The sequence below is a fragment of the Carlito syrichta genome, unplaced genomic scaffold (genome assembly GCF_000164805.1).
Source record: "Carlito syrichta isolate Samal-C Ts95f unplaced genomic scaffold, Tarsius_syrichta-2.0.1 Scaffold305792, whole genome shotgun sequence".
Taxonomy (NCBI): domain Eukaryota; kingdom Metazoa; phylum Chordata; class Mammalia; order Primates; family Tarsiidae; genus Carlito; species Carlito syrichta.
Window position 1 is genome coordinate 377,859 of NW_007249888.1, and position 14,102 is coordinate 391,960.

General features: G+C 37.9%; 1 protein-coding gene across 2 annotated transcripts; it reads left to right on the plus strand.

The window, feature by feature from the left end:
* Positions 1–159: 159 nt before the first annotated feature.
* On the plus strand, positions 160–9,523 carry BRIX1 (BRX1, biogenesis of ribosomes). 2 transcript variants are annotated; one of them, XM_008062670.2, is made up of 10 exons: positions 160–336; positions 1,543–1,654; positions 2,824–2,867; positions 5,925–5,995; positions 6,257–6,306; positions 6,416–6,489; positions 6,631–6,681; positions 6,822–6,923; positions 8,094–8,222; positions 8,431–9,523. In XM_008062670.2, exons 1-10 carry the CDS (start codon positions 181–183, stop codon positions 8,698–8,700), a joined length of 1,059 nt encoding a protein of 352 aa, XP_008060861.1. In that variant the 5' UTR covers positions 160–180; the 3' UTR covers positions 8,701–9,523. The 2 variants fall into 2 exon arrangements, with proteins under 2 accessions (XP_008060861.1, XP_021570480.1); XM_021714805.1 differs by lacking the exons at positions 1,543–1,654; positions 2,824–2,867 and having other exon boundaries at positions 178–336.
* The last annotated feature ends 4,579 nt before the right edge of the window (positions 9,524–14,102 follow it).

The window sequence follows — 14,102 nt, forward strand, 5'->3', positions numbered from 1 at the left end:
CATAGAGCTGCAAGGCGCCTAGAGAGCCGCGCGTTCGATACCAACGAGAATGAAAGCCGGCACCATATAGCTGGATGACCGCCGAACCAAGCCCGCAGAGCTGATGTGCCATAGAGACCGGAAGGAGGAGCGAGCGGCCGAGCCGGAAGAAATTACTAGGAGCGAAGGCGGTGAGGCAAGATGGCGGCAGCCAAGAGGAAACGGCGTGGAGATTTGGCGGTTCAGGCGAAGAAGCCAAAACGAAGCAAAAAAAATGCTGGGGCCCCCGCTGAACAACTCGACATCGCAAAGGAGGAGGAAGAAGACAGAAACCGTATCCCAGGCCCCGTATGCAAGGTATAAGGGACTTCTTTAGGGCTACAGCTGCGGCTCCACGCGCTTTCCCGGGGCTGCCTGACTACAGCTCTGCTAATTTCAGAGTAGCCCCGTTCGTACAGTAGATGGGTCGGCCCGGACGCGGCCGTTGTGTATGTCTAATCCTAGTGCACGTGGCCGCACTCCTGAAGGCTGCGGATTTTTGATATAGTTTATGGAAATGCAGGAGGTTACTTTTATCATAGCATAATAAGGGAAAGAATCATGAAGGATTTAGTCTTTAAGCTGTATTTTAAGGCAAGAGTAGGATTTTAATGTGCAAAAATAAGAGAACATTTCAAGGGAGAGAAAAAATTGAAGTGGGGAAATGCTGACAAAATCAAGCCAGATTGGATTAGCAGAGGGTTGATTTGGGGCAGTAGTGATGCAAATATACTTTAGAATCCAATGTTGAAGGTGATGCAAATATACTTTAGAATCCAGTGTTGAAGCTGTCATTTTGAACCTTGTTTAGAAAACCCTGGGAAATAAGGTTGTGATTGCAGTCAGCCATATCTACTGGAGGAGCTCATGGCTGAGAAGGCTAGCCATTCAGGAGATTTGCAGTTTAGTGTAAGATCATACGGACCTAAATAACGATCGGTGCGAATGAGGGAGGATTAAGAATTGTTGGAAAGAGAAATTAATAGCGTTAGTAGTGTTTATGATACGGGAGAATAAGGGCAAATGCAAGATTCAGATCCTGGGTGACAGACATGATGACGACACCATCAGAAAAAAAAAAAAAAAGAAATAGCAGGGAAGCTTACCAGACTTAAGGTGTAAGATAATGTTTAGTATAGAGTTGAGTTGTAGGTGTTAGTCAAATACTTGGATTATTTGAGGTAGAGAGAGTTCCTTATCTTTGTGTAGCATGGACAATTGAAGCTGTGGGAATGATTATGAGAGCTCTGTCTAGGAGAGAACAGAAATAAAAAAGAGGGCTAAGAAAAACTTTTAAGGTTGGGGGAAGAAATTGGAAAGATTGAAGATGAAAAACAAAAATGGAAGAAACCAAGGAGGGCATTTCTGGGTGACTGATGTGGGCAGTGAATGATGCTGAGAGATGGAATTAAAGGGGTCAGGATTGATTGACTTGCTGTCTGGAAGCTTTTAAAACTGTCTTTGAAAAACAATCAAGATAGGTTCAGTATAAGATTTTAAAATTCTTTAACACTTTCTTTTTAGGGCAAGTGGAAGAATAAAGAACGGATTCTCATCTTTTCTTCTAGAGGAATAAATTTCAGAACAAGACATTTAATGCAGGACTTGAGAACACTGATGCCTCATTCTAAAGCAGGTACCTTTATATCATATACTTTAATAATTTATATTAATAGATTTCCCAATTTATGTATTCTTATATATGATTCATTTGTTCAGTCTTTTCCGGTAAAACACTATGATGCCTCAGGTTTTTTCTTTCAAGTTCCATAATTTTTCCAATTAGTGTTTTGTTTGAAATTCTTTACAGAATTCGTTAGATATTCTCTTTACTTTTTAAAACATATATCCTAATACTGAAACATTTCTTGAAAGTGTGGGAATACTTTCATTATAATATTCTTAGAGGTCATAAGATAGGTGGCATGGGTTTGTCCTTGATTCAGGATGCCACCATGCCCAACTAATCTTTTGATTTATTGTAAAGATGAGGTCTCACCAAGTTGCCCAGGCTATTCTCGAACCCTTGGGCTCAGGTAATCCTCTCACCTCAGCCTCCCAAAGTGCTAGGATTATAGGCATGAACCTCCACACCCAGCCCAAAAACCAATTTTACAAAATCAGTTTTCTTTGACAACTATGATTCAAAATTGAAAGATAGCTTTCATTGAGATTATAGTTTATTTGGTGAATGTTTTCTCTTTTTTTGAGTCGGAGTCTCAATCTTGCCCAGGGTGGAGTGCAGTGGCATGCTCACGGCCACCTCAGCCTTGACCTGTTAAACTCTGGTGATCCTTCTGTCTTAGCCTTCCAAGTAGCTGGAACTATAGGCGAGTGCTGCTATGCTCAGTTTATTTTCTGATTTATTGTACAGACGAGGTTTCTCCAAGTTCCTCAGGCTGGCCTCAAACCTCCTGAGTTCAGGCAAAACTCTTGTCTCAGTCTCCCAAAGTGCTGGGATTACAGACTTGAGCCACCATGCTGGGCTGTGAATGTTTTCTTAAACTAGGCTCCCATAGTCTTCAGATGGTGATAAGTTTTTCATCTTCAAAAGAGATTAACAGAATACCTAAGGAAACACTGCTTAAGCTGTGATTTATAATTCTTAATGTTTTTTACTTACTTTCTTTAACAAGAATCAAGATTTTTCAGGAGTTGGTTGTTTTATGTCTAATAATTTTAAAATTAATAGTCTTTTTTAAACTGAAGAGTATAAAAACACTCAAAGTAATTTCTAGATAGCATATGTGATTTGATGTAGCTTTGAAATCACCTTTTATTTACTTGCTTTCTCTTTTTTTATAGATACTAAAATGGATCGAAAAGATAAATTATTTGTGATTAACGAGGTAATTTTAGAAAGTAATTGCAGTAAAATACTTTAGAATGCAAAGATGGCGGATTTAAAAAATAATCAGTCTTCCAAACTTTTCTAGTACTCTTGTGTTTCTCACAATAGTGCTTTGGTATATGTTATTTCTTAAACATCTCTGTCTTGTCTGAATAAGCCATATTGAAATTCCTGTAGTCAAGGATTATACTTCATTTTTTTTTCCTCCTATGGTGTTTAATGTGCTAAATTCATAGTAGGTACTCATAAAGAAATTCTCAATCACTGTGTATAAAATAAACATTAAGTATATGTGGAAAACCCACATGGTAAAAACCATTTTGCCAGTATTAAAAGTGGTTCATGGGGACTTTTCTCTTAAGGTATTACAAATTAGTAGTAGGTTAGATTTTCAAAGTATTGTTGAAGATGCTTAAATTTTAAAGCAAAATTTTCAAAACTCAGAATTGTTTTAACATAGTTATCTTTCTTTTATTTTAAAGATGTGGGGTACAATTCAAGGGTTAGGTATACAAATGGTTATTGTGTAGGTAAAGTTTGATCCCCACTTTGGTCCCCACTTCACCTGGTTTGAGATCAGATACCCTTATGAGTGAGATGCTGCCACCCCCCCCCCCCCCGGCAATTTCCACCTACTTATAGTGTTATGGTAAATGTTCGGGATTTGCTTATGAGTGAGAACATGTGGTACTCAGTTCTTTGTTTCTCTGGTAGATCACTCAGTATTATAGATTCTGAGTCCATCCAAGTTGCTGTGAAGTTCATAATTTTGCTCTTGTTTATGAATGCGTAATATTCCATCATGTGCTGGGTACAGTGGCTCACACCTGTAATCCCAACACTGGGAGGCGGAGACAAGAGGATTGCTTGAGCTCAGGGGTTCACGGCTAACCAGAGCAACATGGTGAGACCTCGTCTCTGCAATAAATCAAAAAATTAGCCAGGCGTGGTGATGCATACCTATAGTTCCAGCTACTTGGAAGGCTAGGCGGAAGGATTGCCTGAGCCCTGCAGGTCGAGGCTGAGGTGGCCGTGAGGGTGCCACTGCACTCTAACCTGGGCGAAAGAGTAAGACTCCAACTCAAAAAATATATATTCCATCATACATACGTACCACATTTTTTGTCCAGTCTTCTTTTGGTGGGCAGCACAGTTGATTCCATGTTTTTGCTATTGTTTTAACATAATTATCTGTCTTTTTTTATTTTAAAGATATGGGGTACTATTCAGGGTTAGGTATACAAATGGTCATTGTGTAGATACCCTTATTGATGAGGTGTCCCATCTCCCACCCTCCCACCCCTCCTCCTCGCCGGGCAGTTTCCCATTATTGCCAATCCCTTTTTTATAGTACTAAGATAGTTGTTCAAGATCTACTTATGAGTAGGAATATGTGATATTCAGTTCTTTGTTTCTGTGATAGATCACTCAGTATTATAGACTCTGAGTCCATCCAAGTTGCTATGAGCTTCATAATATTGTCCTTCTTTGTGGCAGCATATTCCATCGTGTATATGTACCACATTTTTTTATCCAGGCCTCTTTTGATGGGCAGCACATTGGTTCCATGTTTTTGCTATTGTGAATAATGCTGCAATAAATGTGTGTGCAGTATCTTTTTCGTAGAGTGATTTGAGTTCCTCCAGGTATATTCCCTGAAGGGGAATTGCAGGGTCATACAGAAAGTCCATTTTTAGATCTTTTAGTAATATCCACACTGTTTTCCACAGGGGTTATACTAGTTTGCATAATTATCTTTCACTATTAGAAAGGCTTCTATTATTTATTCATTTAGCACAAGTTTTTGAACCTCTGCTATAACATCACATTATTTTATTTGCTGTGGAAAATGTTTAACAGAACAGTGTCCCTATCACTGTGGAGCTTACATTCTAATGAGGGAGATAGGCCATAAACAAGATTTATAATTTCAAGTGAAGATAGGAGAAATAAAGCAGGCTATGGGTTTTTGATAACTGAGGCTGGCCTGGAGTAGCTTTTCCAAAGGCTTGATGTTCAACTTACTGTTTGATCAAACTTCAGTGAAGGAGAAGTATTGTGGAAGAGCAATCTAGGTAGAGAAAATGGCAATTACAAAGGCCAGAAGTGGCACAAACTTCCCATTTTTCGTGCTTATTCTAAGGTCAGTGAGAAACAAGCATTGGACCTAAGAATTTTTTTAAGTTGTTAGGTTTAAAATCTTAAATGGTTTAGAGTTTATAGATACTACATTAGTTACAGTTTATGAATACTACAGTAATAAAGGACTTCAATTCTGTAATGTTTTGTATTTCTCGAGTGTCACTTTGTAAACCTTCAAAACATTGATGTTTAATTCAAGTTGAAATAAGTTTTATATACTTATACTTTTCACCAATACCTTAGCGATTTTCCAGAACCAAATCACAAGAAATGATAGTATAAATGAGGAAGAACCAAATCACAAGAAATGATAGTATTTTTAAAAATTATTTACTGTAGAGCTGAGGTCTTGCCAAGTTGTCTAGGCTGGTCTTTAACCCCTGGACTCAGGCAGTCCTCTCACCTCCATCTCCCAAAGTGCTGGGATGACAGGTGTGAGCCACTAGGCTTAGCTTGGAAATGATAGTATTAATGAGGAAGAAAAATTTAAATTTCGTGATTTTAAAGTTAAAAGTCAAAGTAATAATATGAATTAACATGAGAACATTAATTATGGTATGCCTTATTCCTAGAATATGTATTGCCAGTCTTCATAGTTAGTACGTAGGACTGTGGAGAGAAGAAAAGGTTCCCAGTAATCAGAAATGAAACCACTTTAAATGCTAGGCTAAAAAGAATAGGTTGGATACTTTCACCAAAGAGGTGGGCAAAGCTTCTGGTTTACCTTGGGTAGAATACCTAAGAGGAGCTTTAAGTGTTTCTTGTGAATAAATAAATTTGCCTAGATTCAGACCTTTGTAACCTATTAATCTGCTTTAATATTTTCATGGGAATCTAAAGACTAATTGCATTGAATTACTTTAGTTCTAATTTATATTAGCTAGTTCATTTTCCTGTATATTCTTTCATTTAGGTTTGTGAAATGAAAAACTGCAATAAATGCATCTATTTTGAAGCTAAGAAAAAACAGGATCTCTATATGTGGTAAGAGAATATTAAAATTTAGGTTAAACTCATTCATTTAAATGGATTTTTTCTACATACCTCTTATATTACAGACTCCTTTTAGTCTTTCATGTAAAAGTGGAGAATGAAGCAAACTCATCTGATTTCACAAAACTTGATAACTTTAAAGAATATGAATATTTTAAGCACATCATGGTGTCTTTTTACAGTGAATAGGTGGTAAACATTTACTACATTCTAAATTCTAATTAGTTGAAAAGCTTCCTTCATATCTTTCAGGCTTTCAAACTCACCTCATGGACCATCTGCTAAATTCCTTGTTCAAAATAGTAAGTTGACTCAATTTAAAATGTTTTAAATGAGAAAATTAAAGATACTCTTTTGGAATAGTTGTGCTAAAGTTATAACTAATTTTGTTTTTTGTTATAATCTTTCTAGTTCATACCTTAGCTGAACTGAAGATGACTGGAAACTGTTTGAAAGGTTCTCGGCCCCTTTTGTCTTTTGACCCTGTAAGTTTCTCTTTCCTCATAGGAGGTCTAATTTTCTTACCTGGTATGGTTGTTCTTAGTGACTATAGTTGTGTGATTCAATTTAGTTAACATAAAAGAAAAAAACAGTTTTAAGCAATATATTCACTTTATTTTTTATAGGCTTTTGATGAATTACCACATTATGCTTTGTTAAAAGAACTCTTAATTCAGGTAAATATCTTTTCTAGAAATTATTTTTAGTAATATGTTATAAGTGAGCATCTTCCTTTGAACTTTTTGTTAACTTAGCTATCCAAAACATACATTATATATCTTGGAATAAGAAATTAATATATACTTTTTTTCACTAGATCTTTAGTACACCACGGTATCATCCCAAAAGCCAACCATTTGTGGACCATGTATTTACTTTCACCATTTTGGATAACAGGATATGGTTTAGGAACTTTCAGGTAAGCTTTAATTTTTAATTATACTTTTGTTTATTTATTTACTTTTTGGAGAGGGGGGTCTTGCTATGTTGCCCAGGCCTGTCTTGAATTCCTGGCCTCAAGCTGATCCTTTCAAGTAGCTGCGTTAACAGGCATAAACCACTGTGCCTGGCCAGTTTTTAAATAAGGATATACAGGGTTTGCAGACACAAAAAATAGGAATAATAAATCCTTTTTTTAAAAATAACTTCCTTTTCCCTACAACATTTCCTGCAAGTAACTATCTGCTATCTCATATCTTAAGTGATCTCTATCCACTTCTTTTCATGTTGATCTCTGTCCGCTTCTTTTCATGATATGGGTTTCTTACTGTCATATTTTTTACTTTATAAAAGGAATAGTCTGAAGATCTGTGAGTTAATTGGGTTTCTAATTTGTGCTGCTATTAAGGATACAGTAAAATAGAAGTTCCCCTCCAAAAGGTTAGAGTGCACCCGAAGGGTTAAGACCTAGATAAATGTAACGCCTATAGAAGGCATTCAGTGACAACTATTAGATGATGAGTCCCAGTGCCTCATTCAGGAGGAGAGGTAATTCTAGAAATCTTGAAGCAGTTTGGCAGGATCAATCTACAGAAAGATGAGATGATGAAGAACAGCAAGAACAGTTTCAAACAGCGTATAGTGTAAACTGGGTTCTTTATAATGGATACCTTCCAGTGTGAGTTAGACACATCCGCTTCTTAACCTCTGAGGGCAGGCATAACTGACAGTTAATGTCAACATTATCATTTTAATCTAACTTGAGTTCGATTTATAAAAACAATTTAGGGATTGATGTTAGTTTCATAGTATACTTTAATACCTTTTGCTAATAATGGTTGCAATTTTAAAAATTCATTTTAATCATAGTTTTTCAAGAATACATGCATAGTGGAAGCAGGGTATGAGCCAAATTTAAATTATTCAATTTTGAAAGAACATACTAAAAAAAAATTTCCTTTGACAACTTCCTGTGACTAGTAATAGATTTCAGAAAATATTGATGATTTGACACTTACCAAGTTTCATTTTTACCTTGATTTTACTGATTGTCAATTCTTTTAGGCACATTTGTAATGAGGTTATAACCAGTATGTCTTTTGGGAATAGTATATCCAAACCAAAGTGAAATGTTTTCTTTTTATTAAAGATCATAGAAGAGGATGCTGCTCTTGTAGAAATAGGACCTCGTTTTGTCTTAAATCTAATAAAGATTTTCCAAGGAAGTTTTGGAGGACCAACTTTATATGAAAATCCTCATTACCAGTCACCAAACATGGTAAGTGGTTTTGTTCAGTGGTTTTCAATGTATTAGAAGTAATTACTATTGTCCAAATTAATTCTGTGAAGTAATTACTATTTTATAACCTGTGTGACTGAATTTGGTTTTTGCTGCATTCAGACTTGCAAATTAGTACTTTTTTTTTCATGACACTGGGTGAAGGGATACAGGACTCATAAGTGAAAGTCTTTGCCTTTGTTTCTAGCATCGGCGTATCATAAGATCCATCACAGCTGCAAAATACAGAGAGAAACAGCAAGTGAAAGACGTACAGAAACTGAGAAAGAAAGAGCCAAAGACTCTTGTTCCACATGATCCCACCGCAGATGTTTTTGTTATACCAGCTGAGGAAAAACCGATAGAAATACAGTGGGTAAAACCAGAGCCAAAAGTTGATTTGAAAGCAAGAAAGAAAAGGATTTATAAAAGGCAAAGAAAAATACAACAGAAGGCGGCCAACAGGAAAGCAAAATGAATCAATGAATAATTTGTTTTCAGTTACCTTATATTTATATAATTTCTTACTCAGTGTGTAAGTACTTTTATGTCTAATTAGTGCAGGATTTCAAAGAAGGAAACATTAAAATCTTAATATCAGTGACTATCTTTCTAAATAAAATACCACCAGGATTTATCGGTTAATTTCTCGCTTTCTGTTCAAAATTTCTTTGGTATTACTAAAATTTAGCACACTTAAAGGGTTAGGCCTGCTCTCTTGGATTAGAATTTTTGGATTAGCAAACCTGAAATTCAAACATTTGTTGGGTCATTATTGTAAAACAAAGCATTAGGCATATGTAGTTTGTGGATGGTAAAGTAGGGGAATAAGGAAAGCATGTCACTGAGCTTTGACTTCCTGAGTCACCAGTTAATGGAGCCATGGAAAAGCCAACCTGTGATATTTTCTTACTTCAGAAAAGAGTACATTAAAATGTGTTGGTTTTGACAGTCACATGAGTTAATGCCTGTGTTGAAAGCATTTTGTAGATTACAAATTTATTTTAGGAGTAGTGAATATAGATAGATTACTTATTTTAAAAACTAATCGTAAAAGGAGGAAATATAGGACAGTTGTTCTAAAGGGTCCCAAGAACATTTGAATTTCTCCCCTCATGAAATAACTGTTTAATGTGCAAGTGCAGCAACAGGCTTAAGATCCTGTAGGTCAGTTAGTAACAGGAAAAAAAGATTCTGGGTACCAGTGACCATGGAGGTTGGTTACTGCTGAGATAGACAGATATAAATACTATAATATGTACGATGCATCTAATAAAATTACACGTGCTGTTTTGTCACCTGCTTTTTTGACTTTACATTGGTCATTTTACCATGTATTTGTTCTACAACACATTTACTTGCTAACTGCATGGTATTCCTTGTACAATAGCTATATAATCATGATTAACCCCTTGTTGGAAATTTCAGGGGTGTTTATTTTTGGTGGAGTTTTTTGCTGGTATAGGTGCTTGCAGTGAACGTTTCACTACATACGTCTTTTTACACAACACTTGTGGTTTCCTAGAAGTGCAACTTGGGTTAGAGGTGAACACTAAAGCTTTTTGTTTGCTCCCCCCAAAACTGAACTTCACTAGAATGTTCGTTTCTTTATGCTCTTGCCAGTGGTGAAATATTCTATCAATAGGTAAAAATACTTTTTTTGGTTAGGTATTGATTTATCCTTAGTGACCAGACTAATCATGTTTGTTTTTCTGTGGTAGGATTGCCTTTTACTGAGTTGTAGGAACTCTTAAAATAGTAAAGTTATTCTAGATCTCTTTCTTAGTTCACTTACATTTTGTATCTATTTTAAATTTTTATGCAGGCAGAATGATCAATATGCATTAATCTTTTTCTTGAATTTTCCTTTAGGAAAGGCTGTCCTGTTTAATTGGCTACTTACTTGAAATAGTCTTGGAGTCCTGAAGTAATTTAAATTATACAGTTAATTCACATCAGGAGCGCACATGAAATACTTACATGGCTAATTAGCCAAATTGATTGAATACAAAAGCAAAATGGCCATTATATTACTTAGGAGTTGAATATAGAACCCTGGACAAAAATAAGACAGCTGCTGGGTGGCACAGTGGCTCATGCTGTAATCTCAGCACTTTGGGAGACTGAGGCAAGAGGATTACCTGAGCCCAGGGGTTTGAGACCAGCCTGGGCAACTTGGTGAGACCTCATCTCTAAAATAAATAAATTAACCAGGTGTGGTAGCATGCGCCTATAGGCCTGGCTACTTGGAAGGCTGAGGCAGAAGGATTTCCTGAGCTCAGCAGATTGAGGCTGCAGTGGCCATGAGTGTGCACGCTAACCTGGGCAACAGTGAAACTCCAACTCAAAAAAAAAAAAGTATAAGATAGCCATATCTAGAATTTGTTTTTTGTTTTTTTTTGTTTTTTGATTTGGGAGTCTCACTCTGTCGCCCAGACTGGAGTGCAGTGGCCGCTCCTGACCACCGCAGCCTCGACCTACTGGGCTCTGGCGATCCTTCCGCCTCAGCCTTCCAAGTAGCTGGAACTACAGCTGCGCGTTACCACCCCCGGCTAACTTTTTATTTATTGTCGAGATGAGGTTTCGCCAAGTTGTCCAAGTGAGTCTCGAACCCGCGGGATCAGGCAATTCACTCACCTCAGCCTCCCAAAGGTGCGGGATTACATGCTGAGCCATTGACCCCGGCTAGAATTTGTTTTTAAACACCGACAATTTAGGAACAAGTTAATTATAGCTTATAAATTGAATCAACAAGTTGCAAGTTTAAATATATATAACTTATTTATTTAAATTTGTCTTACTCTTGCCCAGGCTAGAGTGCAGTGGCACACTCACAGCCACCACAGCCTCAACTTTCTGGACTCAGGCGATACTTCTGCCTCAGCCTTCCAAGTAGCTGGAATTATAGGCATGTGCCACCACACCTGGCTAATTTTTTGATTTATTGTAGAGATGAGGTCTCACTAAGTTTCCCAGGATGGTCTCAAGCCAACCTTTCACTGTGGCCTCCCAAAGTGCTGGGATAATAGGCGTGAGCCACCACGCCTGGCCTTATTCGTATATATTTTTAGAGACTTTCATGCTTTGCCCAGGCTGGAGTGCAGTGGCATCATTATATAGCCTACTGTAGCTTCAAACTCCTGGGCTCAAGTGATCCTCTTGCCTCAGCCTCCCAAGTAGTTGGGACTAGAGGTGTGTACCACCATGCCCAGCTAATGTTTAAAGAAACTTTTTTTGTAGTGATAGGATCTTTCTATGTCTGGTCTCAAACTCCTGGCCTCAAATGATCCTTCTACCTCAACCTCCCAAAGTGCTGGGATTATAGGAGTGAACAATCCTTCCTGGTCAAGATGTTCCTTTAGACTGAAATTTATACCCAGGGTAATTAACTTTTCATTTCTATACAATGTTACAGGTAAAAGTGGATCCCTACTTCCTCAGAAGGAAAGAAGTGAGTGACTTCCAGAGAGGTTAGGTTGTATGCAAAACCTGATGTGGTTGGAGGGAAAAAAAAAAATCACTTCTCCCCCATCCCAATTCTATTCTCAGGAGGGGAAAGTTACATTTTTCCTCAAACTCAAACTTCTGAATCCCTATTCATTAACAACAACTCACTGAGGCCATATAGAAAAAAAGGGAATTGTGTGAATTCTAAGTAGCAAGTTGTTGGACAGTAGTGTGTAAAGAAACCTGAGACGTTTTGTTTCTTTGGTTGCTAGCGGCAGCATATTGGAGCAAAGAAGGGAAACCTATGCAGTAGATGTTAGCAACAGAACTATCCCTCCCTCTTTAGACACACATGGTTGGCAAATATAACCACACTGATGCACGTAAACATCCCACATTACAGTGAAATATATTGGTGTGTTAATGCATTTTAATGAAAATTAGGATACTATTTTGACACTATTAAATTGTTTGGAAAGTTGTACAGATCTTCCATCTTGTAATACAGAGTTATACAAGGTCTGAAAAATTTGTCAACTCATCCTAGAAAAACTGCTATATACCTCATTGCTGAATATCACTAAAATCACGTCTGAAGTACTCCCCTTGGGAAGCTAGCACCAATGCCAGCCCCTAGTCCACCCATCAAAGCACTTTTGGAACTTTTAACTGGAATGGTCATCAGAGCTGCCATATTACCCTTGATGTCTGAATGTCATCAAAAGTCTTTTCAATAGTTCCTTCAGGTAAATAAAAAAAGTAATTGGGGGCCAGATCAAGTGAGTAGGAAGGGTGGTCCAATACAGTTATTTGTTTACTCGCTAAAAACTCCCTCACAGACAGTGCTGTGTGAATGGTGCATTGTCATGATGTAAGAGCTTTGGCACCATTTTTGCACACACCTTGCTTATGCTAAGATTTTCTTTTTTGTCTATTGATGTTTATTTGGTCTATGCTTCCCACAGTCAGCCAACGATTTTGACATACAATTTGACCAGTTCTTGAAATGTTTTCATCATTTCAGCTCGTTATTGGCCGTCCAAACCTCTCTTCATCAGTGATGCTTTCTCTCTACTCAGAAAAACATTTAATCTATTTGCACGCTGCTGTTTTCTTCATGGCATTATCCCCATAAATCTAGACTAATACATCCTTGATTTAACCTCCACTCTTGCCAGGTGTAACAAGAAACTTAATGTTTGTTCGTTACTCTAATTTAAGCTCCTACATTCTCATGATGGCACACAAAAACATGCAATAGCAATCATGAATGCCACTCAGCAAGGCACTGCCACACGTTGACAAACACAGCTGTAAGACACTGATATAGCAAGATTATGAAACCTTACCGAGACCTTTGTACAGTGCTGTCAATGTAAGCTCACAGTTGCAAGCTTGTGAACTTTGCGAACTTTATTGTAATACCTCGTACAGCTAGTTAGATTAAGAAAAACCTACTGGTTAAATATTACATAACTTTTGTTTTGAGCTGGAGTCTCACTCTGTCTGCCTCGACCTCCTGTGCTTAAGGCATCCTATCACCTCAGCCTCCCAAGTAGTTGGGACGACAGGCGTACACTATATCAGGCTAGTTTTTAAAATTTGTAGAGTCAGTGTCTCCCTATGCTACCTAGACTGGTTTTGAACTCCTGGGCTCAAGTAGTGCTCCCACATTGGCCTCCCAAAGTGCTGCGATTGTAGGCAATTAAAGATTGATGAATGAATGAGCACAATATTATCCACATTGGTGGTAAGGCTTTTGATGTGTTTTTATTATTTTATTTTATTTTTGAGTTGGAGTCTCACTCTGTCGCCCAGACTGGAGTGCAGTGGCTGTTCCCGGCCACCGCAGCCTCTACCTGCTGGGCTCCAGCATCCTTCCACCTCAACCTTCTAAGTAGCTGGAATTACAGGCATGTGCTACCACGCCCGGCTGATTTTTTGATTTATTGTAGAGATGAGGTCTCACCAATTTCCCAGGCGGGTCTCGAACCCGCGGACTCAGGCAACTCACCTCAGCCTCCCAAAGTGCGGGATTACAGGCTGAGGCACGGAGCCTGGCTTGATGTGTTTTTAATATGCGTTGATGTTTCCCTGTTAAATTGTTTCAGTTTAAGTAATCGTATTTACTGCTATTTCTAATGCATATTGGTCAAGAGCTTACAAAGTGGCAGCTGAAGATAACTGAAAAGAGATTTAAGAACCTGGTGCTACTTTATCAGTTAAGGAGACTTGAGCCAACAAACTTTACTATTTGGAGCCAGAATTGCCTATCTGTAAAACTGGGGCTCCATTGAGGAATTATAAACAGCTATTTTCCAGATATCTCCCATTTCAGGTCCTGTCTCTCACTTCTGCCCTCAGGTTGGCCACCTGAACGCCGTGTGCACCCCTCACTATGACACCAAGCGGCCCCGCCTCCCGCCCGCCGCG

Coding starts and splice junctions, on each gene's coding strand:
- BRIX1 (XM_008062670.2), top strand. CDS start 181: ATGGCGGCAGCCAAGAGGAAACGGCGTGGAGATTTGGCGGTTCAGGCG. Junction 1,655..2,823: donor GATGCCTCATTCTAAAGCAG/GTACCTTTATAT, acceptor CTTTTTTTATAG/ATACTAAAATGGATCGAAAA. Junction 5,996..6,256: donor AAACAGGATCTCTATATGTG/GTAAGAGAATAT, acceptor CATATCTTTCAG/GCTTTCAAACTCACCTCATG.